At 43.9% G+C, this 16,046-nt stretch overlaps 1 protein-coding gene and 1 long non-coding RNA gene across 3 annotated transcripts in view; one reads left to right on the top strand and one right to left on the bottom strand.

The window, feature by feature from the left end:
- LOC142575907 (cytochrome P450 3A41-like) overlaps positions 1–15,745 on the bottom strand; it is a 23,934-nt gene extending 8,189 nt beyond the window's left edge. Inside the window, exons 1-7 of one of the 2 annotated variants that reach the window (XM_075685695.1) lie at positions 14,922–15,745; positions 12,478–12,530; positions 11,987–12,083; positions 8,185–8,304; positions 4,211–4,299; positions 1,559–1,704; positions 1,087–1,202 (exon numbers count right to left, since the gene is read on the bottom strand). In XM_075685695.1, the coding sequence (XP_075541810.1) occupies positions 1,087–1,202; positions 1,559–1,704; positions 4,211–4,299; positions 8,185–8,265 (432 nt within the window). In that variant the 5' untranslated portion in view covers positions 8,266–8,304; positions 11,987–12,083; positions 12,478–12,530; positions 14,922–15,745. Of the gene's footprint in view, positions 1–1,086; positions 1,203–1,558; positions 1,705–4,210; positions 4,300–8,184; positions 8,372–11,986; positions 12,084–12,477; positions 12,531–14,921 lie in introns of those variants that run through there. The other variant, XM_075685696.1, reaches the window with a different exon arrangement.
- The window catches only part of LOC142575910 (uncharacterized), a 79,278-nt gene that overhangs the window by 17,050 nt on the left and 46,182 nt on the right, over positions 1–16,046 (top strand). The gene's annotated exons all lie outside the window — the stretch shown is intronic.

The following is a 16,046-nucleotide window of genomic DNA, read 5'->3' as shown; positions in this document are numbered from 1 at the left end:
GCTCAGTGGCTATGGTGTTGGGCTGCTGAGCACGAGGTCGCGGGTTCGAATCCCGGCCACGGTGGCCGCATTTCGATGGGGGCGGATTGCGAAAACACCCGTGTGCTTAGATTTAGGTGCACGTTAAAGAACCCCAGGTAGTCAAAATTTCCGGGGTCCTCCACTACGGCGTGCCTCATAATCAGAAAGTGGTTTTGGCACGTAAAACCCCAAATATTATTATTATTAACGTGGGACCGATGAGCCCCACGATAGTTTCCTTTCGGCTTTCGTCACCGAAGTTTATTTCACCTAGTGGCGCAATATAAAGCCCTGAGCGTAGACGCTGCGCGGAAGCGACAACGACGTAAGCAGTAACAATAGGTGAAGACCCGGCCAATGACACGCGTGCTCCCCGACTGTCTTTGAAGTAGACGTCGAAGCAGTACGTCAGACAGGGATAAATAGTGGCGACATGTTCATTCTGAACATTTAGCTTCGGCTAAAAGTGACGTATGGATTGGTAAAGGTTTTATCGCATTTGTCGTCGCTGCGTCTCGGAGCAAGCTCGGTGCATCGTCATCATTGCAAAATTAGGTAATGTTGACTATAGCCATTAAGAAAGAACTCGTTACATTTCTAGCTGTGACGTGTCAAATCCCAACAAGAAAAGGAGGTGTGCCGGGCAGCAATGTTCAGCAAACATGTACTTACATTGAAAAAGTATATTTCTATTTTTGCGTATGCTATAATTTTTATGTATACCATATGCTTGGATCTCTACAAGTATCCGTGTACACGAACAACTCTGTCGAGGAAACAACTTCTCGCTGTTCAAAAAGACCTAAAGGCTAGTCGATTCAAACCTCAACGCCCCGACGGGAACAGTGTGTTTGTATCAAAAGCTCTACATTTTTCAACACCTCTACTAAAGTTCACTCCAAGTAAATTGCACATTCCTAGCGGCCCTATTAATTTTTTTCAAGTAGTATCATGTCGCGTTTTAAATAAAATGCGGTGTTCAGACAGAGTTTATTATAATATGGGTTATAGTAAGAAATAAAAATCAATCGGCAAAGTCAGATATGCGTGCTTTTGAGCTTTTACCTTTTTCTTTGACTCCCTCTCTTGAATCAGGTGGGATACAAACGCCTTGAATATGTCAACGTTTGCTTTAGGCGGATAGTTGGGCTGCAAAAGCTTGAATATCCTGGGCATAAGAACTGCGGAAAGAACGATGTATTACACGTAGTACTCACTGCCGTATTTTGGTTTTCATATGACAATATTCGCATGACCTGCTTAACTTTTTCTAGATAAATCCTACATCAACTGCAAGCCATTTCATTCAATACGCTACTTGGCAATTATGTTTATTACGTACTGCTTATTTATTATACTTCCTATACAGAGGTCAGTACATTCCCAGACAGCCGAGCGATGGTCTTTCAGCCAGTAGGCGATCTCTTCGTAAAAACTAACCCACTCCCCCTCCCCGTAAAGGGTCCCAGAAAAAAAAAAGATGTTCAAAGTGGCAACCTGTGTTTAAAAAATATTTATCAGTGCGGCAAGTACTCACACAACATGACCGCCTTCCAGCCGGCCTTGTTTATGAAGATGGCACTGAGAGATTTTACCAGAGGGTGGTCTTTGTCCTTCTCGCTGTCCAAGTCGACACTGTAGTTAAGCGCCGCCGCAGTGTCCAGCGAGGCGTGGTCGACCAGCCTGCGAAATTTGCGCTAAATTAAATATGAGAGCACTTCTTGGCGTAGCCCTGCGGCACTTTGACCTGGCAATACACGGGGCTTCCCTACGAGGAATCGAACCCGGGCTTGCCGCGTAAGTATGTGTGCTTAACACCATGCCAACTTTTTTTTCTTTATTGCCTTCTTAGCAACGATATGTACAGACGTGCAAGGCAGGTCAATTGGTGATAAACAATATTAGTACATCCTTTGGCTAGGCTGTACTAATTTAAAAGGCCTTCAAAGAGGTCGTCAGAACTGGGCACCACGCCTACACTTGGGGAAAGAGGGCGTAATAAGTGCGACTAAGGAGGCGAAGTACACAATCAAAGCCGAAGTATTTCTCATTAGGAAGAAAAGGAAAAACGAAATATTAGAAGAGCTAGCGCTGGTCACGAAAGAGTAAGTTCTGCTTCTTCGAGTAGGAAGGCGATCATCTTTTACACCTACAAATAAATCCGACCACAACGCGTCTCAGCAGTTAGAGTCGTTCCTAGGAAAAGAGCTCCGTCAGCAGAAAAAGTTGAATGATAGGAAGCAGTGGCGTGCTGAAACAGAGCGTCTTCGCTGTGCCACCTAAACTTCAGCGGCCAGGGAACACCGGCTACAACAATAGCGTGCGGCACAGCGGCAAAGTTTCGCACAAGAAACACCCCAAGAACTTGAGTGCAGGTTTGCGAGAAGCGATAGAATGCTGTTTCGCACATGCGTAAGAAGGGAAGTTCAATACACATGTGTGTGTGTGTGTGTGTGTGTGTGTGTGTGTGTGTGTGTGTGTGTGTGTGTGTGTGTGTGTGTGTGTGTGTGTGTGTGTGTGTCTGTCTGTGTGTGTGTGTGTGTCTGTGTGTGTGCGTGTCTGTGCGTGTGCGTGTCAGTGTGTGTGTCTGTGTGCGTGTGCGTGTCTGTGTGTGTGCGTGTGTGTGCGTGTGCGTGTCTGTGCGTGTGTGTGCGTGTGTGTGCGTGTGCGTGTCTGTGCGTGTGCGTGTCTGTACGTGTGCGTGTCTGTGCGTGTGTGCGTGTGCGTGTCTGTGTGTGTGTGAGTGTGTGTGCGTGTGCGCATGTGTGTGCGTGTGTGCGTGCGTGTATGCGTGTGTGCTTGCGTGTGTGCGTGTGCGTGTTTGCGTGCGTGTGTGCGTGTGTGTGTGCGTGTATGCGAGTGCGTGTGTGCGTGTGCGTGTGTATCAAATATACAATCATCGTTAGATTGTTTCTGCCGGAATTTTTTCTCTATTCTGTGCGGTGTATTATTTGCCAGAACGTACAGTGCCTGATTTCCAAGTAGTATAATTTCATCCACGAGTCGACGCTATGTAGAAAACATGGAAGTCTACGTGAGTACGGAAATTAAGGACGGCAACCAAGACGGAAGGACAAATCGAGGAACGCCCGCGCCGTGCACACCCTCAGCAACTGGGGATGATCCTTTCACTTTAATTGCTGATACATGCCCACATATGCACATCTTATTTCACCATCTCGCTTTAGGCGAACAAAGAGCGCAAGATGCATGCCACGAAATCTCATCGACGTCACGGTACACGTCTACGTAAGGAACTGCGATTCACTTCACGCATTCAGTACAGCGCATTTATTATCGCTCAAAGCAATACACAAGTTTCGCCAAAGCGGCCGTCTCGGTAGGAATGTTAAATTTATCGGGTGCTCCTAAATGTGTCGCTGGGCATCGTCTTTACTCCTGCCCATCGCCCTTCTCTCGCGTGACAAACGTCATTTCTCCCGCAATCACACCACTGTAAGCGGAGCAACCTCCTGTGGCGATTAAAAATGTATCCACAGTCTGTCCTCAAAACACTTATGACGCACAAAAATTGGAAAAAAAAAGAACAAGAAGGCCGATTTTACGCGAACCCTGGACGTATAAGATCGAGCTTCAGTTCAGTTCAATCAAATTTAGTTCTGCACTTTATCGATGTAAAATGCAGAGAGCAGGAACACAAAGCTTCGTCAATCCACAACGTGACGTGATCCCCGTACCCTTACATAAGGTCAATGGCAGCACAACAGTGGTAGTTTAAACCTGTAGCAGTTTTGATGACCAACTCTATGATTAACTAAATTAGTGGCCTCATTTGCCTCAACCGAAGAAAAGCTTATATTTATCGCCGAACCAACGTTCCGTACACTTTTGAGTTCGACGGTACTTTACTGTTCTATTCTTCTAGCTTCTGAGCGGCACAATGTCTGTTTCGCACTTTAAGTGCGAAGAACGGCGCTTTGGGGGACGACACGTAGGGCCACTTAGGACTTCCTAATGCTGCTTACGAATATGTAAACTAGAGTCCAGCTAGCGATATTAGAAGCAGCATGCTACCGGCTATTCCATATTACTCATTTTTAAAATTACAACAAGATTTCAAAAAAATAATATTATTCTAAAATTGGCAGCTTTCCGCCAACCGTTGTTTTCTTTACAACGCATTTATAAACTCGAAAACAAAACAAAACGAAACAAACATAAAACTTACTCGCTGATGTTCGCCGACCCGTTCTCCACAGCCGCGGCTTCGATCCGCGACACCACTCTCTCAGCTATGGTTGTGACCTTGAGCACAATCTGAAATTTACGGAAGGTCAGTTAGTGATGCGCGAACAGAACACTCGTTTTTATCCTCTCAAATTCCGGTCGAAAGAAAAAAAATTTAAGTAAGGCATTTGAAGCCCATTTATCAAAGGACCAATCTGTACACAATTAGGTTACTATCAGAAGGCACGCATAGCTTTCAGGGTCTGTATTTACAAAAAAATGCACTCTTACGCTAGATACGCTTACACACAATCCTCACGGTGGATAAGTTATTCGCGATGGTGACCGGCTAGTTGCACAAAAACACTTGCCAATGAACTTTAAATCGTGTGAAACGAGCCTTTGGTTTGTGTATGCTAATAATGTCACGGTATTTGTTGTTGTTTTTAACGGGAGAGTACTTTATGCCGGGCCCCTCCGAAAATAGGTTCCATGCACGAACGTCATTGAATCACCATGACGCAAATCCGCGAGAAGCCTGTGCCTACCTAACGGTTATGAATGTAGGCACAGAAGAGTATGCTTTAGCAGAAGATCTCTGCTCTTTATCGTGTATATTCGTGGCAGTGACAACATTTAAGTATCATTTATTTGAACACTGAGTAACTCCGTATAAAATGTAGCAGGCAGCCTGGGCACTTATAAGGCCAGTAAAGATGGCAGTGCTTTGCAGTGCCTGCCTTGAGGGATGGCATTGCTGGCGTGTTTCTGGCGATTTTTCGAAAGTCATATCCCCCCGACAGCCGTCACCCGCTAGGTGACGCGGCGGTGACTCCCGTTGTTTTTCGCGCGTCTGCTCACCTTCGAACACGTGTGTGGGCGCGCGCGCACGCACGCCCGTACCGGAGATCCAACGACGCAGTTTCGCCACGTACGCCCTCGCCGTCGCGTCGGATACACCTACGGCGCCTGGTGTCTGTCCTCTGGGTTGTTGTTTACGCTGCGAAGCAGCAAAGGCCTCGCGTGCTTGCTGCTTATTTTATTTATTTGTTTACGTGGCTGACAATGCGCGATTGTCGTGATGCTGGAGGCCGAAGGCAAAGTGAACGGTCGCCTGGCTAGGTCTCTGGCATTACAGTATACATTCATCATTCGAAATAATATATATATATATATATATATATATATATATATATATATATATAATCATAACATAAGAAGCCAACAAACACTGACACCAAGGACAACAACCACCCTATGTTGTCCTTGGTGTAAGTGTTTGTTGGCTTCTTATGATATGACTAACAAAAATCGGACCCCTCGGTTAACCTCCTTTCTTCTTGGTTATATATATATATATATATATATATATATATATATATATATATATATATATATATATATAATAGTAATAATACGAAGATCAGCAAACGGCCTATAAATAGAATTGAACGATTGCTTGTAACAAGGTAAAGTAAATAAAATAAAAACATCAACTACATAAAATGTACGTCCTACGCAACAGCAAGGACCCGATATAATCGCCCAGAATAAACGAAACTGTACCAACCGAAAGTAAAACAGAAAAGAAGTGCAGCACACTCTTTTGTCACCTTATGCACGCTAAACATTTAGCATAACCGAGTAGGTATATGAAAAAAAGAAAAAATTCGAATGAAGAAAAGACATGCCATTACTTTGCCTTTCGAGTGAAACTGTAGTTATTAGAAAATTCCGCCCGCTTGTGGACCTGCATTTGCGAATGTTCTAGAGAATCGGCCACTGCTTCTTGGAATTCCCGTTTCACTTCCGTGTTATGGCCCATTTCGCGGAAAAGAGGGATCAACCAATTTTTCCGCATAGTTTTCGAACCAATAAAACCGTCATTAATCGTAATGTTCGGGAACCAGGATCTATCATACGCAATCATGAGACCAGATGCTAATAATGATCGTTTGATGGAATGGAAAGTGAGAATAAATATGGAAGCATGAGTTTGCATGAGGTTTACAACTAAAGCAGAAAATCTGTTTTTGGGCCCGTGCTCGCAAAAAGCTTTCACCCTAAAATGTGTTAGAAAGAGCAAAGTCTAGCCAACCATGATGCCGAATGATATCATTAGCGTAGGCAACTGACCAATGGCAAAGAGCAGGTAACAACAAGAAGCTATGCAAATTTGGTCAATGTTTTTATTGCGAAATAGACGGCAAACCAAACGAACATGTCACTCACTTACAATTCTGAGGTGTTACAATCGCAGATTACCGGTCTTGCGAAAGACACGCGCCTAATATCTGCAATGCAGCGGATGCGAAGCTGTGGTCTCTCCGACGTTAGCACGAGATCGGGGGGGGGGGGGGGGGCACCTTAGTTTGCCCCAAGTTAGGGTACGCTAGTACAGTGTGGGACCCATTAAAAAAATAAACAAATTAACAAAACTAAAAGAAGTCGTAAGTTCGCGGAGGATGCTTTATCTTATCAAGACATCGATTGTAGGATTCAGTAACCAAATTCCCAACTATAGCATGCACTTCCGCTGGCCTATCACTGCGGAAAGCGGGCAGTTCAGAATTTATTTTTCTCGATGAGCCACAGGTGGGTCAATTTAAACACTCAATGGTTTTACAAAAAATAAAATCGCGTTTCTTCGTGTCAAGCGACATGAATCAATTATTGCTTATACCAACAATGGTATCGATGAGTTTCAAGTGTTTACGGTTTCTGAAAACAATTGTGGAGGGAAATACTCTGCCTGCATGTTATAATTAAAATGTATTCTGTAGAGCATTTGCTTTTTCAAAATGTGTTCTGGCGGACTGTGCCACTGGTACGCGTCTCAAACAGAATTACGTGATACATTCTTTTAAGTGGTGTGTAGAGCGCACAGTTAACAAACAAGCCAATAATGAGTGCGCAATATTCAGCTACTCAAAGGCAGCTCAAGAGTCTATTTCGTTATGCATTCGTTGTACGTCCTATGAACAGCTCATGTCAGAGGTACGAGTAATGCCCCCCCCCCCCCTGCCCCCACCTTGCGATCGTGAATCTATCTATCGAGTTTCAGTGACTGTCGGGTTACTGCGCAATAACCGGTATCTCCTCGTTGACAAAGCTGTTCCAAAAGCCCACGAAGCCACTATTTATTTTTTACACCCTTATGGCTGACGCAGGTCTGTCTGTAGGCAAGCTAGCATATGCTATGACACTAGAGAAGGGGCACATTCACTTAATTCATCATCGTCTGAATTCACTCGACCCATCGATGCAGCTGCACTTGTTACTTAGTCTTTCACGAAGAGAAGAAACACCTCTTTGTCATTTGCTTGGGCGTCGCATTCAGCAATGAATACTCATTCTTGATTAGAATCCTTCATCATTTTTATCCATGCTTGCACCATTTATGGTTGCATAAGTCAGTAAATAAGAACGCAAGTGGTTTGTACTATCTTATGCACTCTTTCTTTTTTTTCACACATTCGTTCAACATGTTTATAGAAACGCATATTGTCTGGGGACAATTTTTAGAACTTTTGGGAGAGCAATGGAGTCCCACATTTATACCTGTACATTACGTAGTTTGTAATCCTTCTTGCAATGAACAACTACTGAACTTGAACTTGAATGGCGAGAAACTGCGAATGGAATGATTGTGCTGGCAAAAATGAAATGCAGAACACATCCTATGCTGCTGCCCATCCTTTCAAAATTAATTGTTGCCCGTCACACCGCTCTAAACCCAGGTGGATGGAAGACTGTTCTCGTTGAGCATCTTAAGACCATGGTTCTCACGCATCACAGCTGCAGAAAGTACCGCCGCAAGAACGTACAGTGTAGGTGAAAAAAAAGTCAGAGAGGATTTTCTGGCTGTATACTTTGCACCTAACGCGGATGCGTTTCCGATACGTGAAATAAAACTGTTAAAGCAAAACGTTACATTACTTGTAAAGGAATAAATGTAGAATCATCAGCCATTACCATTTTGAGTTTGCTAGTTGTGATGGCCGGGGTGAAAACGCTCCGCGCTTTCTTCCACTCTTCGCCCGACAGGTTAAGCATCGACTTGCGCCATACCGCGCCGCCTATCCTTTGAGATTCCTATATTCAGAAAGAGAAAGGAAACAGCACGTCGCTGGTTTAATTGCCGCATGATAAACTGAAAGCAACACTTTCTATGGATACACAAAAACAATTAAACAGGGGAATACACCCGTCCTTGGCTGTTTATATGGCATCCTCTTTTGTTTGTTTTATTTACTTCTGGGAGTGAGCATGATTGACAGAGCATCAAATGACATAATGAATATCGTGCGGATGGTGGCATTTGAGGGTGAAATCAGTCAAGAGTGGCTGGCAGTTTTCTTGCTTAAGCCATAGGGGAAGAATGCGAAGAGCTGCGACTCAAATTTTCATTTATTTATTTATTTATTTACTTATTTATTTATTTACTTATAAGTTATTTGATTGACTCATTAATTCATTCATAAATATAACGTAATAAAGTACATCAGGGGCTGTGATTGATGCCGTGATGGAAAGCTTCGCATTAACATTGACCATGTAGGGTATTTTAACATGGGCCTAAATCCAAGTACACGAGCGCCTTTGCATTTTGCCTGCATCAAAATGGCGGCTGCCGTGGTCGGGAATCAAACCCACAACCTCAAGCTCAGCATCACAACGCCATAGCCACGGAGCTACCGTGTTGGGTAACACAGGAAAAGAAAGAAGTGATAAGGAAAAGGCGGGGAAATTAATGACATATATTTCAGACGATTCGAGGATTAGGGGCAGAGATAAACCCCTCTGAAGAAGACAGTAAAACGAGACAGGACAAATAAGCACCATTGAAGAAGGCAGAAAAAAGGCCCAAACGGGAAGAACGTTGGACATTGAGCTTTATTAGGCTCAGCCCGGTTGGCTACTCTGCACCAGGCAAAGGAGTCGAAATAATGGGGAAGGACCTGCAGTGACCTAACAGGATACAGATGCTCTCACACAGTGTATTGTACGTGTTGATCAATGTGCGCTCAAGCTCGCTGGATTAAACAGGAAGAGAGTACCAGGTTTGCTGTGTCCATGATTCAGCTCCGTCGTACACGAGAACAACAGCTTGTGCAGTTCAACATTTCGGTCAGGGAGAGCGAGATAATTAGAGAAACGTATTCAGGCCACGGGAGTGCGAAATATGGTGGTAGATGTGGAGCAAGGTGAGCAGGTGGTCACAGCAGGTGCGTCGACTGTATGATGAAGGAAGTTGTCGGTACATAGTTCCTATCATGCTCGCGCCCCCTGCAACTCAACATTCATAGCAGTGAGAAGAACTCGTGGATAGTTCTAATTGGTCTCTGTTGCCGTTCCTGCTTTTGCTTTTCAATTTTCCTAAGCATGGCTACTAGCGACACTTAATTTCTATGGATTGCACGGCAGGCACAGACGTCAGGCAATGTCAATGACTCGACGGTGCTGTCAGCAATCCACTTTACTAGAATTTTCGTCGAAATACTTATTTTTTTAGGATGCGGCAAACACATATAACACGTCCTCGTCCACGTGAAAGCGTCATATCGATATATTGAGTGAGAGCAACCGATGGTCCACTCAGGGGCGCTGACTGTATCAGTAAGTAAGGTTTCGCTGCCCAGCTCATACAACGGAACAATATAGGTAGGAGTGCCGGCTTGCCTATCTCGCAATGGATTTGGCGCGGCCAACTACTCTCCAAGTGTCCGCACCCCACCCATCTTTCTACAGTTCCTTCTTACCCTGCTCCCTTCTTTCCTTTGCGCTTCTGATACGTGCACGTGCCCTTGCCTATTTACTAGCTGTCAGCGCTATCGGATTAGTATAACTAATCCTAGAGCAGAATTTCACCATAGCGCCCTTCCATGGATTCAGCCACTGTTTAGGTATCGCCATGATACATAAATTTGATCCCTGTCACGTGCTCAGACACTTCCCAAAAGAGGGCTCGAAATAAATATAATAGAAGTATGCACAGCTTGATCGTATAATGAGCTAAAATATTACAGCTTAATTGTATTGAATGAAACTGTCTATCTATCGTCCTGTACTGGTGAAGCTGAGTTTTGAGTACGAGCCAACAGCAAGCGTAGTTGACAAGATGCTATTCAAAGAGGCTTTCTTGCGTGAGTCAGCGAATCTCGATCCTTAGCTACTTAAAGCGCCTGCAAAGCATCTCACGACAAACAAATTCTAATTGCAATCGCATGTTTCTCAAAACTACACGCAATGGACTTCAGATACAGTTCATGCGTGATTGTTGTCTTTGGAAAATATCTCGAGTACTTATAGCGTTATTAAACATAAAATATAAGCATAGAAATTTCATCATGGCAGCGCTTTCGCGGTTTTCACTTTTTTCTCTCAGCTATTTCTCTAGGAGAAGCCATAGCTCTACACGTGTGCGCCACCATGTGCAAAGGAGCGCAAACGACTAATTGCGCGAGACAAGAAATGGTGCCCGTGAGTCAATCGGACAACATTTACAAAGCGAAAACAGGCTGTGATCATGCGTAACACGCGTACCGTCGGTGCCCGTGAGGGTAAAGACGCAGCGCAGTGTGTCTTTTCAGCTGTAGCTAGTATTAATAAGTTTAAGTTTCACCTATGTGAAGTGTGAATGAACAGGACAGAAGTTTCAGAGCCTTAAGCCAGGCGAGTAGCAATCCCTGTCTACCTTACTCCGTGGCTTACATAATACTCACGCTCGTATCACGCTCAAGTACCTGCAGTCAAATGTGACGACAGTAGGAAGAACGGATAGAGAGTCAGAGCTTGCTTTTACAGAGAAGCTGTGTATGCCTAGGTGAAACACTCGTGGTCCGACCACAGAAACCCTACTCCGGGTGTATGAGCCCTTACATTCGCCTTGCGTGACGGACGAAGAAATTTCTCGTTGGGTAGGCATAGAATTGTTTACGCATTTAAAACAAACACATTTATATACGTATTACTGCATGGAATGGGCACAGATGGGGATGGCCTTAAGACAATATCGTAATGACATAATTATCTCGCAACAAATATGTGGTGCGCCATTGGCTACGCCAATAGCGATGTCGTTTGTCTCTTGCGGCAGAGAGTGCGCGCAGCAATAGGTCCCTAAGTGTGTCGTTGTCTTTAATTAAAATAAGATGTGCGCCCCCCCCCCCTGTGTCACTCGGTAACTGCAGTGCATAACCGAGTCATAAACACTATGATTAACACATTACGAAATACAAATGCGTAACATAATTGATAATGATTAGATGAATCTGCTGGATTAACACTATGAACCGCTCATTGCACCCTTCCATGCATGATAGTCATTATGCGAAGAGCAACGTGTGGCATTTCAAATAAACAATGTGATAAACCCAAGCCAAACATGTGCGTAACCTCATTAAGAAACACAAAGACGTAACGATTAATTGAGGAAGACTAATAAACCATCGGAATTAACCCAGCAATAAACACCGGGGCCGCACATTTCAGCTTCGCTGGTTTACCATCTCTAAGGAGTGCATGGACGGTAATCTTCTTTATTAGGCTTTATCTCACATGTATTTTTTTATTCAATTTCTCCTAACATGACCACCACGGGAACTTAATCCTAGTGGCCCGCCGTGGCAGTAAATTCCAACAGCTCAGCTAGGCCTTGATGAGTGCGTTCTTAGGTGAACTTCTTTTTTTTAACAGCGTTTTTTTTTATTGATGGTAGGGAACAAAACACACCAATCTTCCCTTTGTCAAAAAGTCTATATCCAGATAAACTTACACTTCTGTCCGAAAAGTTCTTAAACTTCGCTACAAGAACCTCACGCAATATCTCGGTGTCACCGACAACGAGTGTCGGCACTCCGCCTTGGAAAGACCTGCAAGTTTAAAAGAGGAAAAAAATATATTACAGTGTGTTTTAGCTCCTCGGTTCGGATGACACTTCTTCATTATACGTCTGTGTCCTGCAAGGATAGCTCGCTAGCGCACCAAACGTGTAAGAACTCACGCAGCGACCCTATTCTTCAGTGTTAGTTGTTTTGCAACGTCGCGCTTCGTTCAGAAAGAAACATGACCAGGAGTGGTATTCTGCAGGGCTGCAGTGGGGCTCGTCTTTGCAATGTGCTTCTTGGCAAAATAATTTTCCTTCACAGCCATATTGCGACACATTTCGGTCACAATCAGGGTCAGTATGTCACCGCAGACACTGTTGGATCACGTTCACAATGAAATCAGATGTATTACGTGCAGCCAATAACGTTTCTCACTTACCCATAGAGACGGCCATGTCGGCTGTAGTTTCTTATGATTACTTCTTTCAAAGGCTGCAGAAGAATTAAGCAAGAATTAAAGAATGATTCGTTTATGTAAAAGGATATCACACTGCATGTGACAGTCTGCAGTGTACTTTTCAGCCAGATGCCACTGTGCAACTGCGCCTTGCATAGAACGATTTTTGTTTTTGAAACAATACCCGATCTGTGAATATGCATGTGTTTTCAGCTTGTTTACGTCCGAATGTGTGTTGTACTACATTTCCCTGTAATTTATTTCTCGACACATTATGGTTATGAATGACGCAGTTGCAAATGAATGCATCGTGCATTTGCTGGTACACTGGGTGTGTTTAGGTTCACCATTGTTTTGTAAATTCAAGGCAATGAAAATGACGGTTGCACTGTGTTCACTATTCGATAATCTGGACTGCTAGCATCTACATAGATAGTTATTTGCGCAGGCATCTACTTAACATTATTGGGCTAGTTAGTGAGTTGTTCATTTGAGATGGCTAATGCATTCGAGGAGCTGCGAGCCCATTCTCGGCCTTAACAAGCGGGACGAATAATTATTGAACGCGCAAGCCCTTGATTTTGAGAGCTGCCAAAACAATTATTTGACATCTGCAGGGTAGATCAAAGCGAAACTAAATTGAAAAGAAAAAAAAAGAGCGCCTGTACTTTCTTCCTCGCCTCCACCACCTTTGCTTACGTTGCCGGCGTCACCATGGCCCAGTCGTGCCTGCCAGTGCATTGCAGCTATCCGGCTCTAGTTTCTTTCTTGTTCATTGGCTTTTGAGGGTAAGCAGCCAAAAGGATCTTAGGATAAGGGAAGTGAAGTAGGTGAGGTAGACGTCATAGAGCGTACTTTTGTTCCAGTTTCAACTTGTCTGGGCCTGATGAGTTAGGCAAAACAATTGCTGGCATGGCTCTCGGAAAAGCTTTTTTTTTTTAAATTTCATTATTCACCTTGATAACGCGTAAGACGTGCTTCTAACTGCTCGAATTGTGCATTGTAAGGTTAACATTCGTGAAGGTAACTTACGCAAATCTATTAATTATGCACAGTCAGCCAGATCTTAACAATATCCTGCCAGTGTCGACTACACGCTCTCAGCGCCTCATATCAGTAGGTTCGGCAATCGTACGCACTCGTGCGCGAAGCGCTGTTCGAGGCAAGCGCCGTCTGCTATGCTCTTTCCTATAGGAATGCAGACGTCCTACCTTTGTCCTGTTCCCGCGATACTGATAAAATTCTAGCTCATGGAACGCATCCAGCAACTTACTCGTATTTAAGGACACTCGTATGGTAAACAACAGGTCAGCCTGCTCTCTATATGGTGAGAATTTTCACATATTCGTGTGGAAAGCTTTTTAACGACGTCGCACATGAGACAACAAGGGCTATTGGGGTCTGCTTCTCTGCCATTAGCAGACATTCCTTGAATTGTTACGGACAAAGATGACAGAAAGCGACAGAATATACACGTGGCGCGAACCCGCAATTAGTTCATTTCGAAAGTTCGCGAAGATTTTTATCTATCCAAAGCAACTACTGTGTATCTCACAAGGTACAAAAGCAAACATGTTCATCGTATGAATAATGCACTCCGCACGCCTGTTTTGCGTACAAGGAGTGTAATTTTTTTTCTCCCACAGCTCGATTGAAGGCATATTGAAGCTTCAGTTCAGTCTTCTAAGTTAGAAAGATTTTGAGTTTCCATACTCGTTCGCATATGCTCATTCCTGTTTGTTTTAATGTATTTAAATAACTGCCAACTCAAGAAGCATTTGTTTGTGTCTGTAGTCTTTGTCAGTAAAGACACGTTTCATGTTCTGTGCATCGGTATGCATCCGTCTCTGAGCCACGTTGACTTTTGGCGCCACTCTGGTTCCTTAAGTGCTCAATATCTAATGCATGTGACTTCAACTACCAGCATTAACGCATCAAAAGTGCAAGTTTGAGAATTCTGGGAAATTACCTCTGTAAAAGCCCCAAGGTGATGGAAGGTTCAGGAAAGAGAGAAATTGTTATGCACCAGACTGCAGCGCGAAGCTACAAGGGAAAGCCACCTGGCATTCTGAGCAAACTGTGCGGGTTTCCTTTGTGGCTTCGTGCTGCATTGCAGCGTGTGATTTCCTAGATGTACTTTGTGGCACAAAATACATTTCTTGAAAAGGGAAAGAAGATAGGAAGACAGTGAAGCGCCGAAGTATACCTAGGAAATCTATGCACCAACTTGCCCTAGAAGAAGTCCTTTTGCAGTGCATGACAATTTGCATGACAGTGCAAACAAGTGTGCGCTACATATGATGATGCTTAGAGGGCAGGTATCGAAATATGGTGAAAGGGCACGTGAGCTGGTGATTGCTTTTAATCGCAATGAGTTTGAAAACGCTCTTTGCGAGTACTGGAAACTCTGTTTCTATAGTTTCTACCTTGGTGTAGATGTCCACACAATATCTCAGGTACTGCCACAATGTCAGATGCGCGATGCCCTTGTCATTCCAAAAACGGAACGTTTTTCGCACCCACCTGCGTTCGAAGAAAACGAAAGGGGGGCTGCAACTAAAACAGTGGTATCAACAAATAAACAACATTGTGATACGCACAAAAAGCACACACGTGTTTAACTTAGCGTCCACCTTATCAAATCAGCACGATAACGCTCTTAGAGTTTCTTCACTTCGGCTCGCCTGCCTGCTCTTCGTTCTCTGCTGTAGCATAGTAAACGGATAAGTATGTTATCATTTTACTAAAGACTACTTGGGATGCACTCCGTGTATCAGGACTACATTGAGCCAAAAGCTAGTATAAGAAAAGTGACGTATACTTCAATTACCTAAAGTCAGCGAAGTTTTTTCGCCATTTTCACATTTTCGCTATCGCCTGCGCAATAACCTATTCCTACGCCTATCATGTCTTCTGTTTCTCTTTCTTTCTCTTTCTCCAGCACAAATGTAAAAGCAAGGTTTACCGTATATCGCCAAGTGTAACAAATTAAGAGTTCGAAACGCGCCGCACTGTGTCGGCAATAACAGAAAACTTCTACTGTGTGCAACGCCTTTAGTTCTACAGCGGTATCGCTGTTCAAGACAGGCCCTGTGTGAATAAATATTCTTGCGTGCCAGACCACATTAAGACATTGGCGATTCAATTCCTATAGGCTTCGTGACGCATATGCTGAATTTTTATACTGGTCGCGATGACATGGAGGAGTCTTAGTGCATTTCGCTGAATTTATTTAGGTTAACAGTCACGGTGCATCCCCTCGTTATGGAGTGAACAAAATTCATTGTAATGTTATGTATTCACTAGTATGCGCTTTCTCCTGTTTTTCTGATTATAGTACTGCGCTTCGCGTTACTAGCCAGAGTAGCGCCGTCTAAAATTAGCCTCGCCTTTCACTTCGTTTATTTCGTCATAGGCATCGGGAACACCTGCTCAGGAAGCAGCTACCTCTGAGCGGATGTAGCTGTAGATAACTTCAAATAGAGTTCAGGGTTACAACCGCACGCTTAAATGAACTTAATTTCGTTGTTTGCTGCAATGCCAGAGATCTC

This window comes from Dermacentor variabilis, chromosome 3 (assembly GCF_050947875.1).
Source record: "Dermacentor variabilis isolate Ectoservices chromosome 3, ASM5094787v1, whole genome shotgun sequence".
Lineage (NCBI taxonomy): Eukaryota > Metazoa > Arthropoda > Arachnida > Ixodida > Ixodidae > Dermacentor > Dermacentor variabilis.
The sequence above is the reverse complement of the archived record's forward strand: the minus strand, read 5'-3'. Positions and strand labels throughout refer to the sequence as shown.